Genomic DNA, 22,246 nt, shown 5'->3' on the forward strand with positions numbered 1-22,246 from the left:
ACTAATTGATGAACTCTTAGATGATCGTTGATTTGTCTCTAGCCAAGCCTTCCTTTGTTGCTAGATTTGGGAGGTGGTTGGCCTGTCTAGTGGTGGCCTCAGCATAAAGACAGTGAAGAATACACTTAGTCCTAGACAAGCATGAGCGTCCCTTCCCACCCTGGTTAACCCCCCTGTGTCTCTGCCTGCCAGGTTGCGCGCACAATCACTAATCTGCAGCAGCAGATCCAGCAGCACCAGCGCCAGCTGGCCCAGGCCCTGCTCGTAAAGCAGCCACCGCCACCACCACCCCCGCCGCACCTGTCTCTGCACCCCTCTGCAGGCAAATCGGCCATGGACAGCTTCCCCTCACACCCCCAGACTCCCGGCCTACCTGACCTGCAGACCAAAGAGCAGCAGTCTTCACCCAACACCTTTGCTCCTTACCCTCTTGGTGAGTGTCCCATGGTCTTCAACGGCTGCACCGGGTGGAGAGGATGCCCAGAGTCCATGTGTGGTGGCCAGGGCTGCACGTTAGTGTTAGGAGGACTGGCCAGCACTGAAACCACAGCCTGTTGGAAGGGCAGCTCCAGACAAAATCAGAGAACAGGCATCTCAAGGCTTTTTAATTTAAAAAAAATTTTTTTTAATTTTTTTGGAGAGATTAGGGAGGTCTCGCCATGTTGCCCAGACTGGTCTCAAACTCCTGGGCTCAAGCAGTCCTCCAACCTCAGTCTCATAAAATGCTGGGTTTACAGATGTGAGCCACCATGCCCAGCCTCAAGGATTTTTAATAAGGGAACAATTCTAAGTACATTCTATAGAGCAAGAGTTCTGCTGCTGCCGTAATACTCTCAGTATAAAATCATTAAAGGTAGTACCAGTGAGAGCCCCCAAAATCTCATTTCCATTGTCAAATCTGCAAAGTTTGCTCCATTCCTGGTTTACTCTGAACTGTACTTTACCAGCCACTGTCTTCTAGCCTAAACTGCAGAGAAGTTTGGTCAATAAAAGTATTCAGATTTACATTAAAAACACTTCTTAAAAAGCAGTGGTTGTTGATACAACTTAGTTTTGTATGGAATGTGATTTGTATAATCGACCAAACAGCATATATATGTTGAAATCTAACTTTTAGAAGCACACTCATTTACATGAAACCTGCAGGTGAGTATAAGACCTCAGCCCAGCCTCAGGGTCAGGCCAGCCAGGAGAGACACAGCTCACCTATCGAGACCAGCCTAGCCAACATGGTGAAACCCCGTCTCTACTAAAAATACAAAAATTGGCCCAGTGTGGTGTCACGTGCCTGTGATATATACACCAGAGGCTGTAAGTTAGTAAATTGATTCTGCATGGACTCATTTGCTGTAAGAATTCAGATGTTAGTGAAAGCACTTCAGGCTTCTCTGTCGATTGCTGTTGGAATCCGTAGATACAGGACAAAGGGAATCAGTAACTTGGAAAATACATCTCTAAAGGGGCAAAGGCCAGTTAAGTGATAGTGAATTTGCTACCAGCAGATAATATTCATGTATCTAATACTATTCAATGTCTCTGAAAAGAGCAGTAGATTCTAATCATATGAATACTTTTTACTTGACATATTATAAATGTGGTATATCTTTAATAAGAGATTGATAAATACTAGACTTGATTATCTCATTCATTAGCACCCTTTGTGTCTAAGTAGGTAAGACCTGACTTAGGAATTAATTAGACTGCCTAGGTTTGAATACCAACTCTCCACCAACAGGCTCACTACTAACTTTAGCAAACTTGCCTAACTGCTGTTTGCCTCAATTTCTTTCTCTCTCTCTTTCTTTCTTTTTCTTTTTTTTTTTTTTTTTTTTTTTTTTTGGTATAGACGGGGTCTTTCTCTGTTGTAGGCAAGTCTCAAACTCCTGGACTTAAGTGATCCTCGCTAAGTGTTAGGATTACTGGCCTGAGACACAGTACCCAGCCATACCTTAATTTCTTCATCTATAGTGTGGAAATACTTAATTCATAGGGTTGTTTTAAGATATGTAAAGTTCTCTTTTTTTTTTTTTTTTTTTTGGCTGGAGTGCAGTGGTGCAATCATAGCTCACTGCAGCTTCAAACTCCTGGCCTCAAGTGATCCTCCCGGCCTCAGCTTCCCAATGTGCTGGGATTACAGGCATGAGCCAGCACACCTGGCCTAATATGTAAAGTTCTTAAATAGTGCCTAGCACATAGCAAACACTTTGTAGAATGTCAGCTCCTTATGTAAACACTTCGGTTATAGAAACAAATTTCATTCCACCTATTATCCTAAAATGTGTTAGCTTCAGATTTCTTGTATTCAGCTATCTTCTTTTTTTTTTTTTTTTTTTTTTTGAGACGGAGTTTCACTCTTGTTACCCAGGCTGGAGTGCAATGGCGCGATCTCGGCTCACCGCAACCTCCGCCTCCTGGGTTCAGGCAATTCTCCTGCCTCAGCCTCCTGAGTAGCTGGGATTACAGGCACATGCCACCATGCCCAGCTGATTTTTTGTATTTTTAGTAGAGACAGGGTTTCACCATGTCGACCAGGATGGTCTCGAACTCTCGACCTCGTGATCCACCCGCCTCGGCCTCCCAAAGTGCTGGGATTACAGGCTTGAGCCACCGCGCCCGGCTTCAGCTATCTTCTTAACCTATATTTGGAGAATAAAATACACATCTTTACCTTTTTTGTGTGCGTGATGGTGTCTTGCTCTGTCGCCCAGGCTGGAGTGCAGTGGTGCAAACTCAGCTCACTGCAGCCTCCAGTTTCTGAGTTCAAGCGATTCTCCTGCCTCAGCTTCCTGAGTAGCTGGATTACAGGCATGCCTCACGACACCCAGCTAATTTTGTATTTTTAGTAGAGACGGTTTTACCATGTTGGCCAGGCTGGTCTCAAACTCCTGACCTCAAGTGATCCACCCACCTAAGCCTCCCAAAGTGTTGAGATTACAGACATGAGCCACCGTGCCCAGCCACTTATCTTTACTCTTCAGGATTTTTTCTCTTAGTACAAGTTAAAGAATTCATGCAGTGAATCTTCAAAATTAGATGAAAAATAATTTGGATAATATTTTATAATATTCACAGTAAAGTTATAAATGTATCGAAAACAACTAATAAAGTATAGAAAACTTTGGTTGTAAAATTGCCTATCCTGTTGACTCTCAGCATTTCTCTGCACCAGCACCTATGTTGAAGAGCCTATTAGAAACTCAGCAATTCATGTAAGAAGCCAGCAGCACATGATCAGCAATGGGGGCTTCCAGCTACCTTCCTTCACTCACATTCAGCCTATCCTTGTTATTCTTAGTCTTTTGCCACCTCGAGTTCATCATCTAGATGGGAAGAGCAGGCATATAAACAGGAAAAAATAACCTTGATACCAGTGTGATGTGATTCTTACAGGGCTCTAGAGGAAGAAAAGTTTGCTTTCACTTTGAGTGGTGAAAGAAAAATCAGAGTATAGGATTTAAGCCTGAACCTCAGATGATTAGATAGGATTACAGTAAGTAAAGAGAAAGTCTTTCCAAATAAAGGCGAAGCCTTACACAGAAGTACAGAAGAAAAAGGCCTGGCCTGTTTCAGGAGTCCATTTTGCAAGGGCCAGGCCAATCTAGTGACTTACGCAGAAAGGAAAGTTGGGAGAGATGGGTTGGGGCCAAATTGTATAATTTGGAGCATACTGAAGGCCAGGTTGAAGCCCTGACATTATTGCCACCTTACCTGACTAGATCTGTACAAGCTGAAAGCAAGAGAACCCATAAAGCAGAGGTTGCACGTAGGCAGCCCCTTGGCACTATTGGACTGACTTGCAAAGATGTTTGGTTAGGTCTGCAAATTGTGTGTGTGCGCATGTGCATATGCGTGTGTTAATTCCCAACATTCAAAAACTGGGGCAAACGGCTTCTCTTAAAAATGGCTGTAGGCTGAGCACAGTGGCTCATGCCTGTAATCCCAGCACTTTGGGAGGCTGAAGCAAGAGGATCATGAGGTCAAGAGATTGAGACCATCCTGGCCAACTTGGTGATACCCCTTCTCCACTAAAAATATAAAAAAAATTAGCTGGGCATGGTGGCACGTGCCTGTCGTCACAGCTACTCGGGAGGCTGAGGCAGGAGAATCGCTTGAACCCCGAAGGTGAACACAGTTGCAGTGAGCCAAGATTGTGCCGCTACACTCCAGCCTGGCGACAGAGCGAGACTCTTATCTTTTTAAAAATTAAAAAAAATATATATATATATATATATATATTAGCTATGTACCAGGTACCAGGAAAAAGAAAAAAAAAATAGCTGTAGTTGGGTCTGTGTTCCATGTAGCAGTAAGTGATTGGCCCTAGTAGCACCTATTTATTGAGACAGGATAGACACTGTCTGGTTTGCCACAGTCCCTATTAGGCCCACTTCTTCATGTTCATGGTCCACTTGGCTCCATGGGCATTTGAATTTGCAGCCTCTGAAATAAAACTAAGAATCCGAACGTTCAGCACCTGGCTTAGTAGTAGAAGCTTGCTGTGCTTACCTACCGTGTGGCATAGTTGTACATATGGTAAGGATTTACGGGGTATGTATATGTGATACGGGAACTACAGCTGTAAATACAAGCGGAGAGCGCACTCCTGCTGGTTATTCTCTTTTAAACAGGCAGTCTGTCCTGCTCCAAACGAGTGAACTCTTCAACCTTTTTATCATTGTCCTCCTCATCATCTTTCTTTATTAACCTAGCTTAGAGAGTGCAGGTCCTAAACATATGTCCAAGAACCTGCTTTTAGCTGTAAGAAATGAGCCCAGAAGCCTAAGCTCAGCATCCCAACTGGGGGCAAATGGCAGCACCCACCCTGTCAAAAGATTCAGTTCCTTAAACGTAGTTTGATATTTAATTCACAAACTCTTTCAGGGCAGACTAAAGTACTCACTAAAGGTTGAACTGAATTTTCCTATCAGCATGCGTCATAGGTGTTTTTGACTCCTATCAGCATGTGTCAAGAGTGTTTTTGACTTGATGGGTTTCCGTAAGATATCCCGAAACCAGGAAAGATTTTCCTGATAGTTTGGACTTTTTCTATTTTCTTGTGGCCTCTGAGAAGCCTCAGGATTCTCAGGACCATGTTTATGTGTCACTGAAACAAGTAAATTGAAGAGAATCATGAGCCTCACTTAAAGACTCTGCATTTTCACCTTAACTTAGGAATAATGTTCCTACAAATACATGTTATGATGAAGATAAAAAGTATTTTTTCACCAGCACTGAGAGTTACAGTTAAAATGTTTGGCTGTAAGTGAAGACTGAAATAGCTTCTGTAGGAGAGCTTCAGAATGAAGTCATTTAGAGGAGCAGGTGAATCCTAATCGCATCTCTCTCTTTAGCTGGACTGAACCCAAACATGAATGTCACCAGCATGGATATGACAAGTGGCTTGTCGGTGAAGGACCCATCCCAGTCCCAGTCACGCCTCCCCCAGTGGACGCACCCCAACTCCATGGATAGCTTGCCCAGCGCCGCTTCCCCCCTGGAGCAGAACCCTAGCAAGCATGGTACGTCTGAGCTAGGACGCCTGTGGTGGGATCAGTGCTGGCTTATTAATCGATCATCCGATTATGTAGTGTGCCCATTCTATACTTTTCTAAGAATTGAGTGCTGAAAGTTGGATTTAAAATAATCCATTCCATTGCAGTGCACATAAGATCTTAGCTAGTCAGTGATCAGACTTCTTAACACCCAACCATTAGATCTCAGCTACAAACATAGAAATAATTTGAAAACCCCAGAGCAGCAAAGAATCTAGGTCATAGCCTGTGTACTTTTTTTTATATATCTGTATTCATCAACAAAAACTTGAGTCTGCTGAAATGTAAAACACAAATAGAAAATCAAATACGCGGTATGGCAACTGCAGCTGTAAATACTAGGGTGCATTTCAGTTGGTTATTCCCCTCGATGCAAGCAGTCTGTCCTACTCCAAACTGGTATCCCCATCAGGAACGCTTCACTGATGGACACACCAGTAAGGTGGAAGCAAAAATGCTAACTGTAGGAGGTCATCTCCCTCTCAAGCATTAAGTTTAGCTCTGAGCTTCCTTGTAGAATAAACAGCAAAGAAAATTCGGTAGGTTATGTAGTTCTCTCTCGATACAAAGCATTCTAAGAAGAAAAAGGAAATTATGTCTCACAGTTACCATATGGAAAATCATCACACACTGCTGGCACCTTTCTTAGGAGGGCTCTGCTGCCTGTGGCTGGTTGGTTTGGTTCTGTGTGAATTTTTAACATCCATTCTGTTCTTCCATAGTGAAGGTTTCAGACTAAAAGGGGGGAAGAGATAACAGCAAATTGGATAGCTAACCACAAAAACTCTTAAGTTGTCCCCAAAAAGGTTTATCAAGGACAGCTTCCCATGGTTTAGATAGGTATTTTATGAAGATTTCCAACTGGTCAAACTAAAATTGTTCTTGAAGGGTTTCAGTCTTTCAGGGCTGAAATTTGAGCTAACTGAAATGGTCACTGGCCAGACAATGGTGGCTCACATCTGTAGTCCCAGCTTCTTGGGAGGCTGAGGTGGGATGATCGCTTGAGCCCAGGAGCTTGAGGCTGCCGTGAACCCTGATCACACCACGACACTCCAGCCTGGGCGACAGAGCGAGACACTGTCTCAAAAAAAAAAAAAAATAGTCATTGATTCTTAGGGAATCCTAGATAGACCAGGTCTTCCAATTCATGTAACCGAACAGGGCAAGGCATTGGACCTAGAATGGAAGGTGCATAGGGAGGCTTAGGGCGTCTTCTGGTGTCTCTCAAGTGGAGTGTTCACTTGGTTCTTTGTTCCCTCTTGTCCCCGTAGGTGCTATCCCTGGAGGTCTAAGCATTGGGCCTCCAGGTAAGTCCTCCATTGATGACTCCTATGGCCGGTACGATTTAATCCAGAACAGTGAGTCACCAGCCAGTCCTCCCGTAGCTGTTCCCCATAGCTGGTCACGTGCCAAATCTGACAGTGATAAAATCTCAAATGGCTCTAGCATCAACTGGCCCCCAGGTAAGACCATGCAACACTTCTGTGCAACAGCAGCAGGTCAGAACGTGCTCCAAGCCTGCAGAGCGTGATTAGGCTGAGAGGACCCAGAATCTGAGCTAAGGATCTGGAAGCGTTAAGCTGAGAGCTTTGGGATTTTCCTTGGAAATCCATTTGTCAGAACAATTTTGGGTATGGTTAGCATCAGGCATTTTTCTGTAATCCCTTAGTTTGACATGAGGAGTAGAAGGGGTGGCAGGGAACAAGCACACTGTATACCATCTAGTAAAACTATTTCGACCCTATGTGAAAACTCTCTGACTATGGTAGCTATAATACCTGGTTCTGGTTTGTTCCAAAGGATTGATTGCTTTCATGAAAGAATATAAAGTGTACCTCTAATTTAATTAGCAGATTATAGAAATTACTGCAAACAGGACACAAAATCTCTTAAAATGTCATGAATCAATGTGCAGGTGTTCTGATCTGTGGCTTCCTGTTTTGGTTTCATAAACAGAATTCCATCCAGGAGTTCCATGGAAAGGACTGCAGAATATTGACCCTGAGAATGACCCTGATGTCACTCCTGGCAGTGTCCCCACTGGGCCTACCATCAATACCACCATCCAGGATGTCAACCGCTACCTCCTCAAGAGTGGAGGTGAGGGTGCAGCTCTGCCTGCCTGTGCATGGATGGTCTCTCTAGACCCCTTTGGAGATGTCGGGGGTGACAGGTTGAGCTGTGAGGCAGGGATGGTACAAGGCACAGTTGGTAGGCACCTTTTCTAGTCACCCAAAGCAGCATGAAAAGACAGCAGGTAATACTTACGGGAAATCTAGTGCTTGTGGAAATCTATCTGAGTCTCTGCTGGTTTTGTTTTTGTTTTTTGAGACAAAGTCTCACTCTGTCACCCAGGCTGGAGTGCAGTGGCACGATCTAGGCTGTCTACAACCTCCACCTCTCGGTTCAAACGATTCTCCTGCCTCAGCCTCCCAAGTAGCTGGGATTACAGGCACGTGGCACCATACCAGGCTAATTTTTGTATTTTTAGTAGAGACAGGGTTTCTCCATGTTGGCCAGGCTGGTCTCGAACTCCTAACCTCAGGTGATTCGTCCATGCTGCTGGATTTATTGATAGGTAATGCCTTTTTATTTCTTTTTTTTTTTTGAGACAGTCTTGCTCTGTCTCCAGGCTGGAGTGCGGTGGTACGATCTTGGCTCACTGCAACTTCCCTCTACTGGATTCAAATGATTCCCCAGCCTCCCGAGTAGCTGGGACTACCGGTGTGCACTCCCACCCCTGACTAATTTTTTGTATTTTAGTAGAGGCAGGGTTTCACCATGTTGGCCAGGATGGTCATGATCTCTTGGACCTCGTGATCCAGGTCTGCCTCAGCCTCCCAAAGTGCTAAGATTACAGGTGTGAGCGACCACTCCCAGCCGATAGATAATGTCTTATCATAGAAGTGCCATCTCTGATAAAGTTTTATCACAGCAGGCTATTTTGTGGGAAAAAAAGCTAGATTGCCATAGGTACTATCACTAATCAAATCACCTAGGTACTTCCCAAAACATTAAATTTCCCACTTGAAATATAACCCATTGGTGCCATGTGTTTGCTTCTTTTTGTTGTTGTTGTTGAGACAGATTCTTGCTCTGTCACCGAGGCTGGAGTATAGTGGTGTGATTTGGTTCACTGCAACCTTCACGTCCCAGGCTCAAGTGATTGTCAGCCCTCAGCCTTCCAAGTAGCTGAGACTATAGGTGCACACCACCACACTCAGATAATGTTTTTTTTGGTTGTTTTTTTTTTTTTAAGATGGGGTTTCACCATGTTGGTCAGGCTGGTCTTGAACTCCCAACCTCAGGTGATCCACCTGTCTTGGCTTGTAATTCAAGTGCTTGGATTACAGGCGTGAGCCACCACACCCAGCCAATGTTTTGTATTTTTCGTAGAGACAGGGTTTCACCATGTTGGCCAGGCTAGTCTCACTGCTGACCTCAAGCAATCCACCTGCCTTGGTCTCCCAGAGTTCTGGGATTACAGGCGTGACCCAGTGCAGCTGGCTGCTTCTGTGGCTCTTTAAAGTGATAGACTTCTCAATGTATCTGTGGTTTGACTGGAGAGCCAACGTAAGTACAGAGGGCGCTTTCTGTTTAATGCTGTGCATTTCTTGGGGTTTGATGCAGCTGCTTTTCAGAGCAGCAGTGTTAGGAGTGTCCCTCCTGTCAGACACAGGCAAGTGGGGCAGGAAACAGAGCCGTGTGAGATGGCAGAAGACAGGTGAGGCACCAGCCAGAATTGGAGACCCAACCCTCCCTGCTTGTCATACCGGATGGGGTACCAGGGTTGTGCCAGACAGGAAAGTTAGCGTATTTTGAGAGTTGTAGAAAAGTGGGATGCAAGTTGTACAGAACCAGGTCATGAGAGAAGCTGGGAAGAATCGAAGTTGCTTGAGACATGCCAGAGCTTCCTGCATGGTGCCCAGATGAAGCATCAAGTGGCCCCTTAGTCTCTAGGCAGAACCAGGGGCATTGGGAGTGGCCTCTGTCATCACCTGAGTGTGCCATGGTGTGATGAAAATGGCCTGAGAAACACGTGGCAGCTGTCCTCCAGCTCCATCGCCTGCCCAGTTAAGGAGCTGGACTTGCGGGGAGGGCAGAAGAGAACCCTAAGAAATGCATTGGCCGTGAGATAAGGCAAGGAAATGGCATCTCTAGCCCTGAGACTAAAGAAACCGGCCAGCCAGCCAACCTGGATGACTTGTAGCTCCAAGGGAACGTTATTTGACTTCTGGGGTGCTGGATGTTGGGGTCTTGAGCCTGCCATGGCGCTTGCACATAGACATCAGTATTCAGCAGCAGCCCTCAGGTGGCTTATGCCAGGCCTCTCCTTCAGCTCATGACCAGCACTGGGAACCTCGATCCTCCACTCTGGTACCTCTCATGGTTGTGTTTAGGAATACATTAGCATTTGTTATTGAAAGAAAGGGGAGTACAATGAACATCTCTTCATGTAGAAGTTAGAAAGCTAGCCAGAAAGCACTACCGGGCCAGGAATAATGACTTACACCTGTAATCCCAGCACTTTGGGAGGGAGGCCAAGGTGGGAGAATCACTTGAGGCCAGGAATTTGAAACCAGCCTTGGTAATACAATGAGACCCTTCTCTATAAAAATTAAAAATGAAAAAATTAGCTGCGTTTGGTAGCACACATCCATGGTCCCAGCTACTCAGGAGGCTGAGACGGGAGAATCAACTTAAGCTTGGGAGGTCGAGGCTGCAGTGAGCTGTGATTGGGCCACTACACCCTAGCCTAGGTGACAAAGCAAGACTTCATCTCAAAAAGAATAAAGAGAAGGCGGCACTAGTGCCATTGTGCAGTAGGAGTGGACTGCAGTGGCCAGACCTTCTCAGCAGCCCTCTGCCACTGAGCTGGGCTGAGCTGGGCTGGGCTGGGCTGGGCTGGGCTGGGCTGGGCTGGGCTGGGCCCGGCCCGGCCCGGCCCGGCCCTACCCCTGGCAGCTTCCAGGCTTCTTGCAGACCCATCACCTAGCTCAGGCACCCAGCCATAGGTGGTCCTTGTATTATTGATATTGGTTTGTTTGTTTTACATATTTTATCATGGAATTTTGTTTTCTTTTACTGAATATATTGGGTGTGAGCTTTTGATTTACTTTTTTTGTTCTTGCCATTGGCATTAAGCTCTGATTTATATTAAAACTTACATTAGGTCAGTATTTGTTTGGATATTTACAGTTTTAACCCTTATGAAGTGAATATTAACCAGAATGATGAAATACAGTTATGCAGTTTCATAACACATTGATACTAATGCTTGTCAAAAAGAAAAATGAGCTGTAATCCAGTGGAACAAAATTCACTACTGAAACTAAAAGTTTCAAAACTAGAAAACTGTTAAAATTTACATACTCTATTGTTAATTATAAAATAAATACCACCGGGCTCAGTGGCACATGCCTGTAGTCCCAGCTACCCAGGAGGCTGAGATGGGAGAATCGCTGGAGCCCAGGAGTTCTGGGCTGTATGTAGTGCACTATGCCGATCGGGTGTCCACACTAAGTTCAGCATCAGTATGGTGACCTCCCGGGAGCGGGGGACCACCAGGTTGCCTAAGGAGGGTGAACCAGCCCAGGTCGGAAATGGAGCAGGTCAAAACTCCATGCTGATCAATAGCGGGATCGCACCTGTGAATAGCCACTGCACTCCAGCCTGGGCAACGTAGGGAGACTCCATCTCTGGAAAGAAAAAAAAGAAAAAAGGAAATAAATAAATGCCGTGTAAGGCTAAGAGTCTGTAACCCTGGGATCCTTAGGTTGATTACATTTTGCTGGTAAATGAAGAGCATTTAGGAAACAGCTTAGGCTGTCAGAGCTGACACCTTTTTTTTCCCCCTTTGGGACAGAGTTTCACTCCTGTCGCCGAGGCTGGAGTGCAATGGCACAATCTCAGCTCACTGCAACCTCTGCCTCCTGGGTTCAAGCGAGTCTCCTGCCTCAGCCTCCCAAGTAGCTGGGATTACAGGCACGTACTACCACACCCAGCTAATTTTTGTATTTTTTGTAGAAACGGGGTTTCACCATGTTGGCCAGCTGGTCTCAAACTGGTTTTTTTTTGTTGTTTTTTTTTTTTTTTGAGACGGAGTTTCGCTCTTGTTGCCCAGGCTGGAGTGCAATGGCGCGATCTCGGCTCACCGCAACCTCCGCTTCCTGGGTTCAGGCAATTCTCCTGCCTCAGCCTCCTGAGTAGCTGGGATTACAGGCACACGCCACCATGCCCAGCTAATTTTTAGTATTTTTAGTAGAGACGGGGTTTCACCATATTGACCAGGATGGTCTTGATCTCTTGACCTCGTGATCCACCCGCCTCGGCCTCGCAAAGTGCTGGGATTACAGGCTTGAGCCACCGCGCCTGGCTCAAACTCTTGATGCCAGATGATCCGCCCATCTCGGCCTCCCAAAGTGCTGGGATTACAGGCACGAGCCACTGCACCTGGCTGAGCTGACACCTTTTTAAAGTGAAGACCTTCCTGAGTGAATTAACACAGGAACAGAAAACAGCTCAGGTTCCGACTTAGAAATGGGAGCCAAGCACTGAGTTTACATAAACACAAAGAAGGGAGCAGCGGATACCGGGGCTTGCTTAAGGGTATAGGATGGGAGGAGGGGAAGGATTGAAACACTACCTATTGGGTACTATGCTCACTGCCTAGGTCAGGCGTCCCCAGACTTTTTACACAGGGGGCCAGTTCACTGTCCCTCAGACCATTGGAGGGCCGCCACATACTGTGCTCCTCTCACTGACCACCAATGAAAGAGGTGCCCCTTCCTGAAGTGCAGCGGGGGGCCGGATAAATGGCCTCAGGGGGCCGCGTGCGGCCAGTGGGCCGTAGTTTGGGGACGCCTGGCCTAGGTGATGGAATGATCTCAACACCACACCCCCTCAACACACAGTTTACCTGTGTGACAAACCTGCACATGTGCTCAGTGAACCCAAAATAAAAACTAGAAAAAACAAAATTGAAGACCTTCAGATTACCCATAAATGTTACTTCCCTCAACACCGGTGCCCTCATTCTTTTTTCTGTTCTTTTCTTTTCATTTCTTTTCTTTTTTTTTTTTTTTTTTTTTTTTTGAGACAGAGTCTCACTCCGTCACCGGGCACCAGGCTGGAGTGCAGTGGCACAACCTCGACTCACTGCAACCTCCACCTCCCGGGTTCAAGCAGTTCTCCTCCCTCAGCCTCCTGAGTAGCTGAGACTACAGGCATGCACCACCACGCCCAGCTAATTTTTTTGTGTTTTTAATAGAGACGGTTTGACCATGTTGGCCACAATGGTCTCTATCTGTTGACCTCATGATCCACCCGCCTCGGCCTCCCAAAGTGCTGGGATTACAGGCGTGAGCCACCACGCCCGGCCGGTGCCCTCATTCTAAAGAGGTCACTTGCAGCAGGGCAGCTGCAAACAGCTGTGCAGGTTGGACGCTGCGCAAGTCCCAGATGTGCCACACGCCTGGTTATTCCATGTAACTGTGCACAGCCCCATTTGGGGTCCTCAGCCAAGATGCCATCCTTTTGAGAAACCATCGCATTCTGTTTATGGTCACAAAGTGACAGGCTTCTAGTTTAGCAGCCAGACTGTGCTCACGTTCCCTCTGTTAGCCAGGATCCACGCACTGGCAGAGTCATTATCCCAATTAGAGCTCTTTTCATCCTGCGTTCACCCCAACTGTCACCATTACTCCATCCTCGCTCTACTTCCCCAGCTTCTTGCTTTCTTCACAGAATTGAGAGGGAGGGAGAGCCCCATCAGAAAATATAAAATAAAATTTAAAAACCAAGCAGCGAAGAGCTGAGCTTTTTCACAAGGAATCGAAGTGCCTTAAGGAAGGCCCATTTACCCCAAGTCTCCCATCCAGGCACAGGGACAAGCTTTCCTCAGAAAACTGCGGTCCTAAGGATAGAATAGCTTAAGTTCATATAAACAGTTATTAGAACAGATGTCTCTTAAATATTCCTGTATTTAAAAAGGGAATTAGGAGCTGGGCATGGTGGCATGTACATGTGGTCCCAGCCACTTAGGAGGCTGAGGAAAGGGGATCACTGAGCCCAGGAGGCAGAGACTGCTGTGCACTGTGATCACGCCTCTGAACAGGTACTGTGCTGCAGCCTGGGTAATGCTGCAACGACCTCGTCTCTAAAAAACACAATTTTTAAAGCAAAATATGACTGGAAGCTGATGGGACACCATCAAAGCATTCTTCTTTGAGAAGAAATGCTCAAATTTTTATGGCAAATTTTATAATAAAAGGCTTGGAGTTTTGTTCTTGTATTTTGTGGCCATTGTTTGAACTGTGAAAGGATATAGATTACTCTGGGTTTTTATTTTCTCTTATTTGGGAGAGGAAATCAATGTAGTCCTTTAAAACTGTGACATGGTATTTTAAGCATTCTGGCAGGAATTCTCCTCTCAAAGAAGCCGATGCTGCTCCTTGCCCTTTGATCCTCAGCCTTCAGCAGCATCCCAGGCCTCCCTGAGTGGCTGCAGGGACCCAGAGTAGGAGGCATACCCTGTTCCTTCCTTCCCACATGACACTTGTGTTCAGGCTTCAGCAGCCTAGGGAGAGGTTGATTCTTGATGGTTAAGATTCTCGCCCCCCACAATTGGAGTCACGAACCCGCATGCTGCCACCACCTTGCTCAGTGCCGCCTTTGGTTCTGCAGGGTCCTCCCCGCCATCATCTCAGAATGCCACGCTGCCTTCTTCGAGTGCCTGGCCACTCAGTGCCTCCGGCTACAGTAGCTCTTTCAGCAGCATTGCATCCGCACCTAGTGTTGCAGGTACGTGCCCGACCTCTCCACTTGCAGGTAGAATTTTTTTTCTTTCCAAAAACAACACTTTTGACAGGCCCCGGCTTTTCCTGTCGGTCTCTTTACTGACTCCCTGAGCTGGGAGGCTGTGTGGTGTGATAGAGGATGGGTGGGGGCCTTGCCCAGGCACAGCCGGTGCCTTGGGCACATGAGCTTGCACATGCATGGAAGTGGTTACGTCTTCTGCATACAAGTGTGTGGGCCCGCTGCCTTCTCTCTTCCTTACCCCCATGGCCACAAGACAAGGGGTATGCAAGGTTTTGAAAACTTAGAGGCAGAAACTTCTGGGAATTTAGTTACTTGAGTTTGCCAGGGGCTTGACTCGGTGTTCCTTTGTCTGTCACAGTCTGCTGGTGTTGAGAGCACTCTGGGTGGCTCCCCACACACAGCAGTGACTTTTCTTTGTCTCAAGGCTGCATATGTTCCATCTCTGCTTTTCTAGGTAAACTGTCAGACATTAAATCAACGTGGTCCTCTGGCCCTGCCTCCCACACGCAAGCCTCTCTGTCTCATGAACTGTGGAAGGTGCCCAGAAACACTACTGCACCCACAAGGCCACCTCCAGGGTTAACCAATCCCAAGCCTTCCTCCACCTGGGGTGCCAGCCCCCTCGGCTGGACCAGCTCCTACTCCTCGGGTAAGTTTCATGCTCTTCATGTTCCAGTGGGGGCCTTACCATTTAGGGGATGTGCTTATCACTTTGTCCTCCACTTCCTTTGTAAGGACTCCTGCCTCTAACTCTTGAGCCTGGGAGGCTTTAGGAGGGCACCAAGGCTGCCCTAGATGTCAGGGCATTAGCTGGGCGAGCCTGGTGTTTTTAGCATCGGCCTAGGTGTGCCAGCATGCAGCAGGTTTGCTCTGGGCCAGGAGGTCCCAGCACCCGTTGAAGGCCCATACTGGCCAACTCCATTCTCAGGAGTGTGGCTGCCCCACACTGGGCCATCAGAGGCCTGCACAGCCCTTCAGGCTCTCTGCCCCCGTTACCCCATCACCCAGGGATCTGGATTTCTGCTTTTTTTATTTGCTTCTCCACAAGACATCATTGGAACATAAGGCTTTTCCAGGCCAAAACCAAACCCTGCCAGTTTGAAAACACAACTCTCATAATATTGCAGCTCTGTAGGCTTCTCCCAGGTGCTGCTTGCTGAAACTCAGAGATGACATGTACTGGGAATTTAAGAAACTAAAGATTTAAACCAGTGTGGACAATAAAGCAAGACCCCCATCTCCACAAAAAATTAAAAAATTTACGGGGGCATAGTGGCGCACAGCTGTGATTCCAAATGCTGGGGAGGCTGAGATGGTAGGATGGCTCAAGCCCAGGAGATAGGCTACAGTCAGTCAGCTGTGCTTGAGCCACTGCCCTCCAGTCTGGATGACAGAGTGAGACCCTGTCTCTAAAAAAATAATAGTAAATAACAAATTTTAAAAATCAACTACAGATAATGTATTAGTCCATTTTCACGCTGCCGATGAAGGCATACCCAAGACTGGCAAAGAGGTTTATTGGACTTACAGTTCTTCGTGGCTGGGGAGGCCTCACAATCATGGCAGAAGGTGAAAGGCATGTCTCACGTGGCAGCAGACGAGAAAAAAGAGAGAGCTTGTGCAGGGAAACTCCTATTTTTAAAACCATCGGATCTCATGAGACTTAAGATGGGAAAGAGAGCTGGGCGCGGTGGCTCATGCCTGTAATCCCAGCACTTTGGGAGGCTGAGTGGGTGAATCACCTGAGGTCAGGAGTTCAAGACCAACCTGGCCATCATGGTGAAACCCCATCTTAAAAAAAATAAAAATAATAAAAAATAAAATAAAAAAGATGGGAAAGATCCGCCCCATGATTCGGTTACCTCCCACTGGGTTCCTCCCATGAAACATGGGAATTGTGGGAGTTACAATTCAAGATGACATTTAGGTGGGGACACAACCAAACCATATAGTTCCTCCCCGACCCCTCCCAAATCTCATGTCATGCTTTCCCACCAGTCCCCCAGTCGTAACTCATTTCAGCATTAACTCAGAAGTCCACAGTCCAAAGTCTGTTTGAGATAAGGCAAGTCCCTTCCACCTATGAGCCTGTAAAATCGAAAGCAAGTTAGTGACTTCCTAGATACAGTGAGGGTGCAGGCATTGGGAAATAGAATCATTCCAGATTGGAACAATTGGCCAAAACAGAGGGGCCACACGCCCCATACAAGCCTGAAATCCAGCACGGCGGTCACATCTCAAAGCTCCAAAGAGACTCCATGTCTCACATCGGGATCATGCTTAGGCAAGAGGTGGGTTCCCATGGTCTTGGGCAGCTCCACCCCTGTGGCTCTGCAGGGTACAGCCTCCCTCTTGGCTGCTTTCACGGGCTGGTGTTGAGTGTCTGCGGCTTTTCCAGGCACACAGTGCAAGCTGTCAGTGGATCTACCATTCTGGGGTCTAGAGGACAGTGGGCCTCTCCTCACAGCTCCACTAGGTGGTGCCCCAGTAGGGACTGTGTGGGGGCTTCCACACTGCCCTAGCAGAGGGTCTCCATGAGAGCCCTGCCCCTGCAGCAAACTATTGTCTGAACATCCAGGTGTTTCCATGCATCCTCTGAAATCTAGTTGGAGGATCCCAAACCTCAATTCATCACTTCTGTGCACCCGGAGACTCAAACATCACGTGGAAGCTGCCAGGGCTTAGAGATTGCACGCTCTGAACCATGGCCCAAGCTGTACCTTGGCCTTTTTAGTCACTGCTGTAGTGGCGGGGACACAAGTCACCAAATTCCTAAACTGCACACAGCATGTGAACCCTGGGCCTGGCCCATGAAGCCATCTTTTTTCCTCGTAGGCCTGTGATGGTAGGGGCTGCCATGAAGACCTCTTGACATACCCTTGGAGATAGTCTCCATTTTCCCTATGGTCTTGGGGATGAATATTCAGCTCCTCCTTACCTAGGCAGTTTTTTTTTTTTTTTTTTTTTTTTTTTTTTTTTTTTTTGAGATGGAGTTTCACTCTTGTCACCGAGGCTGGAGTACAGTGGAGCAATCTGGGCTCACTGCAACGTCTGCTTCCTGGGCAATTCTCCTGCCTCAGTCTCCCACGTAGCTCCTGTGCACCACCACGCCCAGCTAGTTTTCATATTTTTAGTAGAGGTAGGGTTTCACCATGTTGACCAGGCTGGTCTCAAACTCTTCACCTCAGGTGATCCACCCATCTCAGCCTCCCAAAGTGCTGAGGTTACACGCGTGAGCCACTGTACCCAACCAGTTTTCCAAGCTGAAGTGCAGTGGTGCAATCTTGGCTCACCATGACCTCTGCTTCCTGGGTTCAAGTGATTCTCCTGCCTCAGCCTCCCAAGTAGCTGGGACTACAGGTGCATGCCACCATGCCCAGCTAATTTTTGTATTTTTAGTAGATAATGGGTTTCACTGTGTTGGCCAGGCTGGTCTCAAACTGCTGACCTTGTGATTCGCCCACCTCAGCCTCCCAAAGGGCTGGGATTACAGCCATGAACCACTGCGCCCAGCAAAACTGAATGCTTTTAGCAGCACCCAAGTCACCTCTTGCATGCTTTGCTGCTTAGAAATTTCTTCTACCAGACACCCTACGTCACCTCTCTCAAGTTGAAAGTCCCACAGATCTCTAGGGCAGAGGCAAAATGCCACCAGTGTCTTTCTAAAACAAGAGCCACTCTTGCTCTAGTTCCCAACAAGTTCCACCTCAGCCTGGACTTTATTGTCCATATCCCTATCAGCATTCTTGGCAAAGCCATTTAACAAGTCTCTAGGAAGTTCCAAACTTTGCAACATTTTTCTGTCTTCTGAGCTTTCCAGATGTTTCCAACCTCTGCCTGTAACCCAGTTTCAAAGTGGCTTCCACATTTTTGGGTATCTTTTCAGCAGCACCCCACTCTACTGGTACCAGTTTTCTTTATTTGCCCATTTTCATGCTGCTTATAAAGACATTCCAAAACGAAGCAATGTACAAAAGAAAGAGGTTTATTGGACTTTTACTTCCAGGTGGCTGGGGAGGCCTCATAATAATGGCAGAAGATGAAAGGTACATCTCACATGGCAGCAGACAAGAGAAGGGAGAGAGCTTGTGCAGGGAAACTCCCATGTTTTAAACTATCAGATCTTGTGAGAGCCTTATCACCAGAACAGCACAGGAAAGACCTGCCTCCGTGATTCAGTTACCTCCCACCAGGTTCCTCCCACAAAATGTGGGAATCATGGGAGTTACCATTCAAGATGAGATTTGGATGGGGACACAGCCAAACCGTATCAAACAGTTTGAAAGTAACAGTGTCCTCGTTCTAGCAGCAGCCTTTAGGGTTCTGCTGTGTTGTATTAACGAGAAGAACCTGCGAGCACTGATTCCACTTGGGGGCTGGGGGCAGGCAGAGTTGGAGACCAGAGCTTCCCTGGAGATTCTCAGGCCTATCATCACCCCGTCTCTGCTGGCACCGATGGGAAAACACGGGCCTCCTGGGCTGGTGGGAAGATCCAAGAAGTCAGTTTCCACAGGGAAGCAGGAAGGGGGTCTGCAGGGACTGCGAGATTTTGGTTTACCAAAGAAAGCATGGGCCTCCCAGGCTGAGAAGGGCTGTCCTAGAGCATGCGGTGATGGCCTGTGCTGGCCCACACTTGAGCACAGGAAGAGGCGGGAGGGCTGCGCTATCCATTGGCACGGGGCCTTGTCAACTGGGTTCCCCCTCTTGTTGCAGGTTCTGCCTGGAGCACCGACACCTCAGGAAGAACCAGCAGCTGGCTTGTTCTTCGAAACCTCACTCCCCAGGTGCAATGCCGGTGCCCCTGCGTCACTGAGCACGATCCAGGGAGGGGTCCTGCTTGGCTTCTGATGCAGATGAGGCTGTCTGGTGTGGCAGGGTGGCGGGGGGTTCTTGGTCAGGGTCCAGAGGTGACAGTGCACGGGAGGAGATGAGAAAGTGCCAGGATTGCTCCAGCAGCAGCAGCAGATGGGGCCCAGGGGCCTCTTTTTACATGTTCCTGGTAAACTGTTTACCCACTAGAGGCTGGAAGAGTGTTGTTCTCTGTAGATAGAATTGTTTATCTTACAACTACCCATTCAAGAGTGGTTTGGCCTGGCCGGATGCAGTAGTTCACGCCTGTAATCCCAGCACTTTGAGAGGCCGAGGCCAAGGATCACCTGAGCCAAAGAGTTCAAGACCAGCTTGGGCAACATAGTGAGACCCCATGTGTGTATTTTTATAATGTTTTTTTGTTTGTTTGTTTGTTTGTTTGTTTGTTTTTTGAGACGGAGTTTCGCTCTTGTTACCCAGGCTGGAGTGCAATGGCGCGATCTCGGCTCACCGCAACCTCCGCCTCCTGGGTTCAGGCAACTCTCCTGCCTCAGCCTCCTGAGTAGCTGGGATTACAGGCATGCGCCACCATGCCCAGCTAATTTTTTGTATTTTTAGTAGAGATGGGGTTTCACCATGTTGATCGAGATGGTCTCGATCTCTTGACCTCGTGATCCACCCACCTCAGCCTCCCAAAGTGCTGGGATTACAGGCTTGAGCCACCGCGCCCGGCTATAATGTTTTTTAAGAGAGTGGTTAGGCCATGTCGGACTGTGGGCTAGCCAGTCTTCTGGGACCCAGGCCGCACCTACCTGCATGTCTCCCAAGTCCTGTCTGCAGCTGGGCCCAGGTGGCTTTTGCAGACCAGAGGCACTGTGTGACGTGCTCTGGTGAAAAGAAAGCAGAACTCAAAATGGAGTTTTTCTCCTTCCTCCAATTAGCCCAACTCATAAAATAAAACCGAAACATGCAAGGTTTTTTGTATGTTTGTTTGTTTGTTTGTTTGTTTTAGACAAAGTCTCACTCTGTCACCCAGGCTGGACTGCGGTGCACAATCTCAGCTCACTGCAACCTCTGCCTCCTGGGTTCGAGCAATTCTCCTGCCCCAGCCTCCTGAGTAGCTGGGATTACAGACGCCCACCACCACGCCCGGCTATTTTTTTTATTTTTAGTAGAGACAGGGTTTCCCCATGTTGGTCAGGCTGGTCTCAAACTCCTGATCTCCTGAGCCACTGTGCCCGGCCTCATCCAGTATTTCAGTTACACATTTGGCCACAGAGATAAAATGTTAATGTTGTAAAGTTACTAGCCCTTTTAAAGAAAAACATTTTCCTAGTGTTCAGTGTATCCAATGTCATGTTTTTTCTTAGGAAGGATGTAGTGAAAGAAATTAGAAGCAAACTCATTCATGCCTCTGTGCTTCCTCTGTCAGATCGATGGCTCTACACTGCGGACACTGTGTTTGCAACATGGGCCTCTCATCACATTCCACCTGAATCTGACTCAAGGCAATGCCGTGGTCCGGTACAGCTCCAAGGAGGAGGCCGCCAAGGCCCAGAAGTCTCTGCACATGTATGTTTCCTCGTGGCCACCTCAGCGCTCCAAGTAGCTCCACATCCCCCAGAGTGTTAGGTTAGGGGTGTTGCACGGGTGTCCTGAGCCACAGCAGGATCCCACAGGCTGGCCGCCCGCCCACCTCTGGAGGCCGGAAGTCTGACACCCAAGACGAAGGTGTGGGCAGGGCTGCTTTCTCCTGAGGCGTCTCTCCTTGGCTGTAGTAGATGGCTGCCTTCTCCCTCCGTTCTTTTTTTTTTTTTATTTTAATAGAGACAGCGTTTCACCATGTTGGTCAGGCTGCTCTCGAACTCCCGACCTCAGGTGATCCACCTGCCTCAGCCTCCCAAAGTGCTGGGATTACAGGCGTGAGCCACCACACCCGGCCTCTCCCTCTGTTCTTACATGGTCGTTTCTTTGTGCATGTCTGTGCCATTATCTTCTCTCCTTATAAGAACACAGTCATGTTGGACTAGGGCTCACCCCTGTGACCTCATCTAACTTAATCACTTCTTTAAAAACTCATCTCCAGACACAGTCGCGTGGGAGGTAATTGGGATGAGGACTTCAGCAAAGGAATTGGGGGAAGGTGATGCAGGTCGGTTCCTCACAGGTATCTTGGGACTTACTATTGGTTTCTTCTGCTGAGTTACTGTGTCTACCCCCTCCACTAGGGAGAGGCCCCCCAAAAAGTACACACAGATGACAATGATAGAAAACACCCTCCCACCGGGGGAAGCGTGGGGGGACTGTGACCCATTTCTACACGGGGCCCAGCAGCCGTCCTCACAGCCAGCCCTTCAACGAAAGGTTGGTTTTGATAGAAGTATGAGTAGACCTGATCGGTCACATCCCTTGAGACATGAGACCTAGATATTAGTCCTTCCTGTTTTTAGCCCAGGATGCAAATGAGCCTGGCTGACCCTGGCCCTGAGTGAGCCCCGAGCTTCCGCAGGAGGCTGCCGCAGTCCGCCTTCCACTAGTCTCAACTGAGAAAAGCATTCACAGGCTGGGTTTGGAAACAGTGGCAAAACAGAAGCCACAGGATGACTTCCGGGTGACCTTTCCCAATACAGAGACAGCAAGCCAGTGCCACAAATGCAGCAGGATTTGGGTGGCCCGGCTCACGCGCCCCATCTTGCTGTTGCAGGTGCGTCCTGGGAAACACTACCATCCTGGCGGAGTTTGCTGGCGAAGAAGAAGTGAATCGCTTCTTGGCTCAAGGCCAGGCACTGCCACCCACCTCCAGCTGGCAGTCCAGCAGCGCGTCCAGCCAGCCTCGGCTCAGCGCAGCGGGCAGCTCCCATGGCCTGGTGCGCAGCGATGCTGGCCACTGGAATGCCCCATGCCTCGGTGGCAAGGGGAGCAGTGAGCTGTTGTGGGGCGGGGTGCCCCAGTACTCCAGCAGCCTGTGGGGCCCACCCAGTGCCGACGACAGCAGGGTGATCGGCAGTCCCACCCCGCTGACCACCCTGCTGCCCGGGGACCTGCTCAGCGGGGAGTCCTTGTAG

The 22,246-nt window shown here is 48.1% G+C and overlaps 1 protein-coding gene across 6 annotated transcripts in view; it reads left to right on the plus strand.

Moving 5' to 3' along the window:
* The window catches only part of TNRC6C (trinucleotide repeat containing adaptor 6C), a 146,628-nt gene extending 124,382 nt beyond the window's left edge, over positions 1–22,246 (plus strand). For 5 of the 6 annotated variants that reach the window (XM_074389010.1, XM_074389012.1, XM_010342363.3 and 2 more), the window contains exons 15-23: positions 193–433; positions 5,352–5,519; positions 6,824–7,015; positions 7,509–7,652; positions 14,238–14,354; positions 14,827–15,021; positions 19,086–19,156; positions 20,614–20,753; positions 21,886–22,246. In XM_074389010.1, the coding sequence (XP_074245111.1) occupies positions 193–433; positions 5,352–5,519; positions 6,824–7,015; positions 7,509–7,652; positions 14,238–14,354; positions 14,827–15,021; positions 19,086–19,156; positions 20,614–20,753; positions 21,886–22,246 (1,629 nt within the window). The remainder of the gene's footprint in view (positions 1–192; positions 434–5,351; positions 5,520–6,823; positions 7,016–7,508; positions 7,653–14,237; positions 14,355–14,826; positions 15,022–19,085; positions 19,157–20,613; positions 20,754–21,885) is intronic. The other variant, XM_074389014.1, reaches the window with a different exon arrangement.

This window comes from Saimiri boliviensis, chromosome 17 (genome assembly GCF_048565385.1).
Source record: "Saimiri boliviensis isolate mSaiBol1 chromosome 17, mSaiBol1.pri, whole genome shotgun sequence".
Classification (NCBI taxonomy): domain Eukaryota; kingdom Metazoa; phylum Chordata; class Mammalia; order Primates; family Cebidae; genus Saimiri; species Saimiri boliviensis.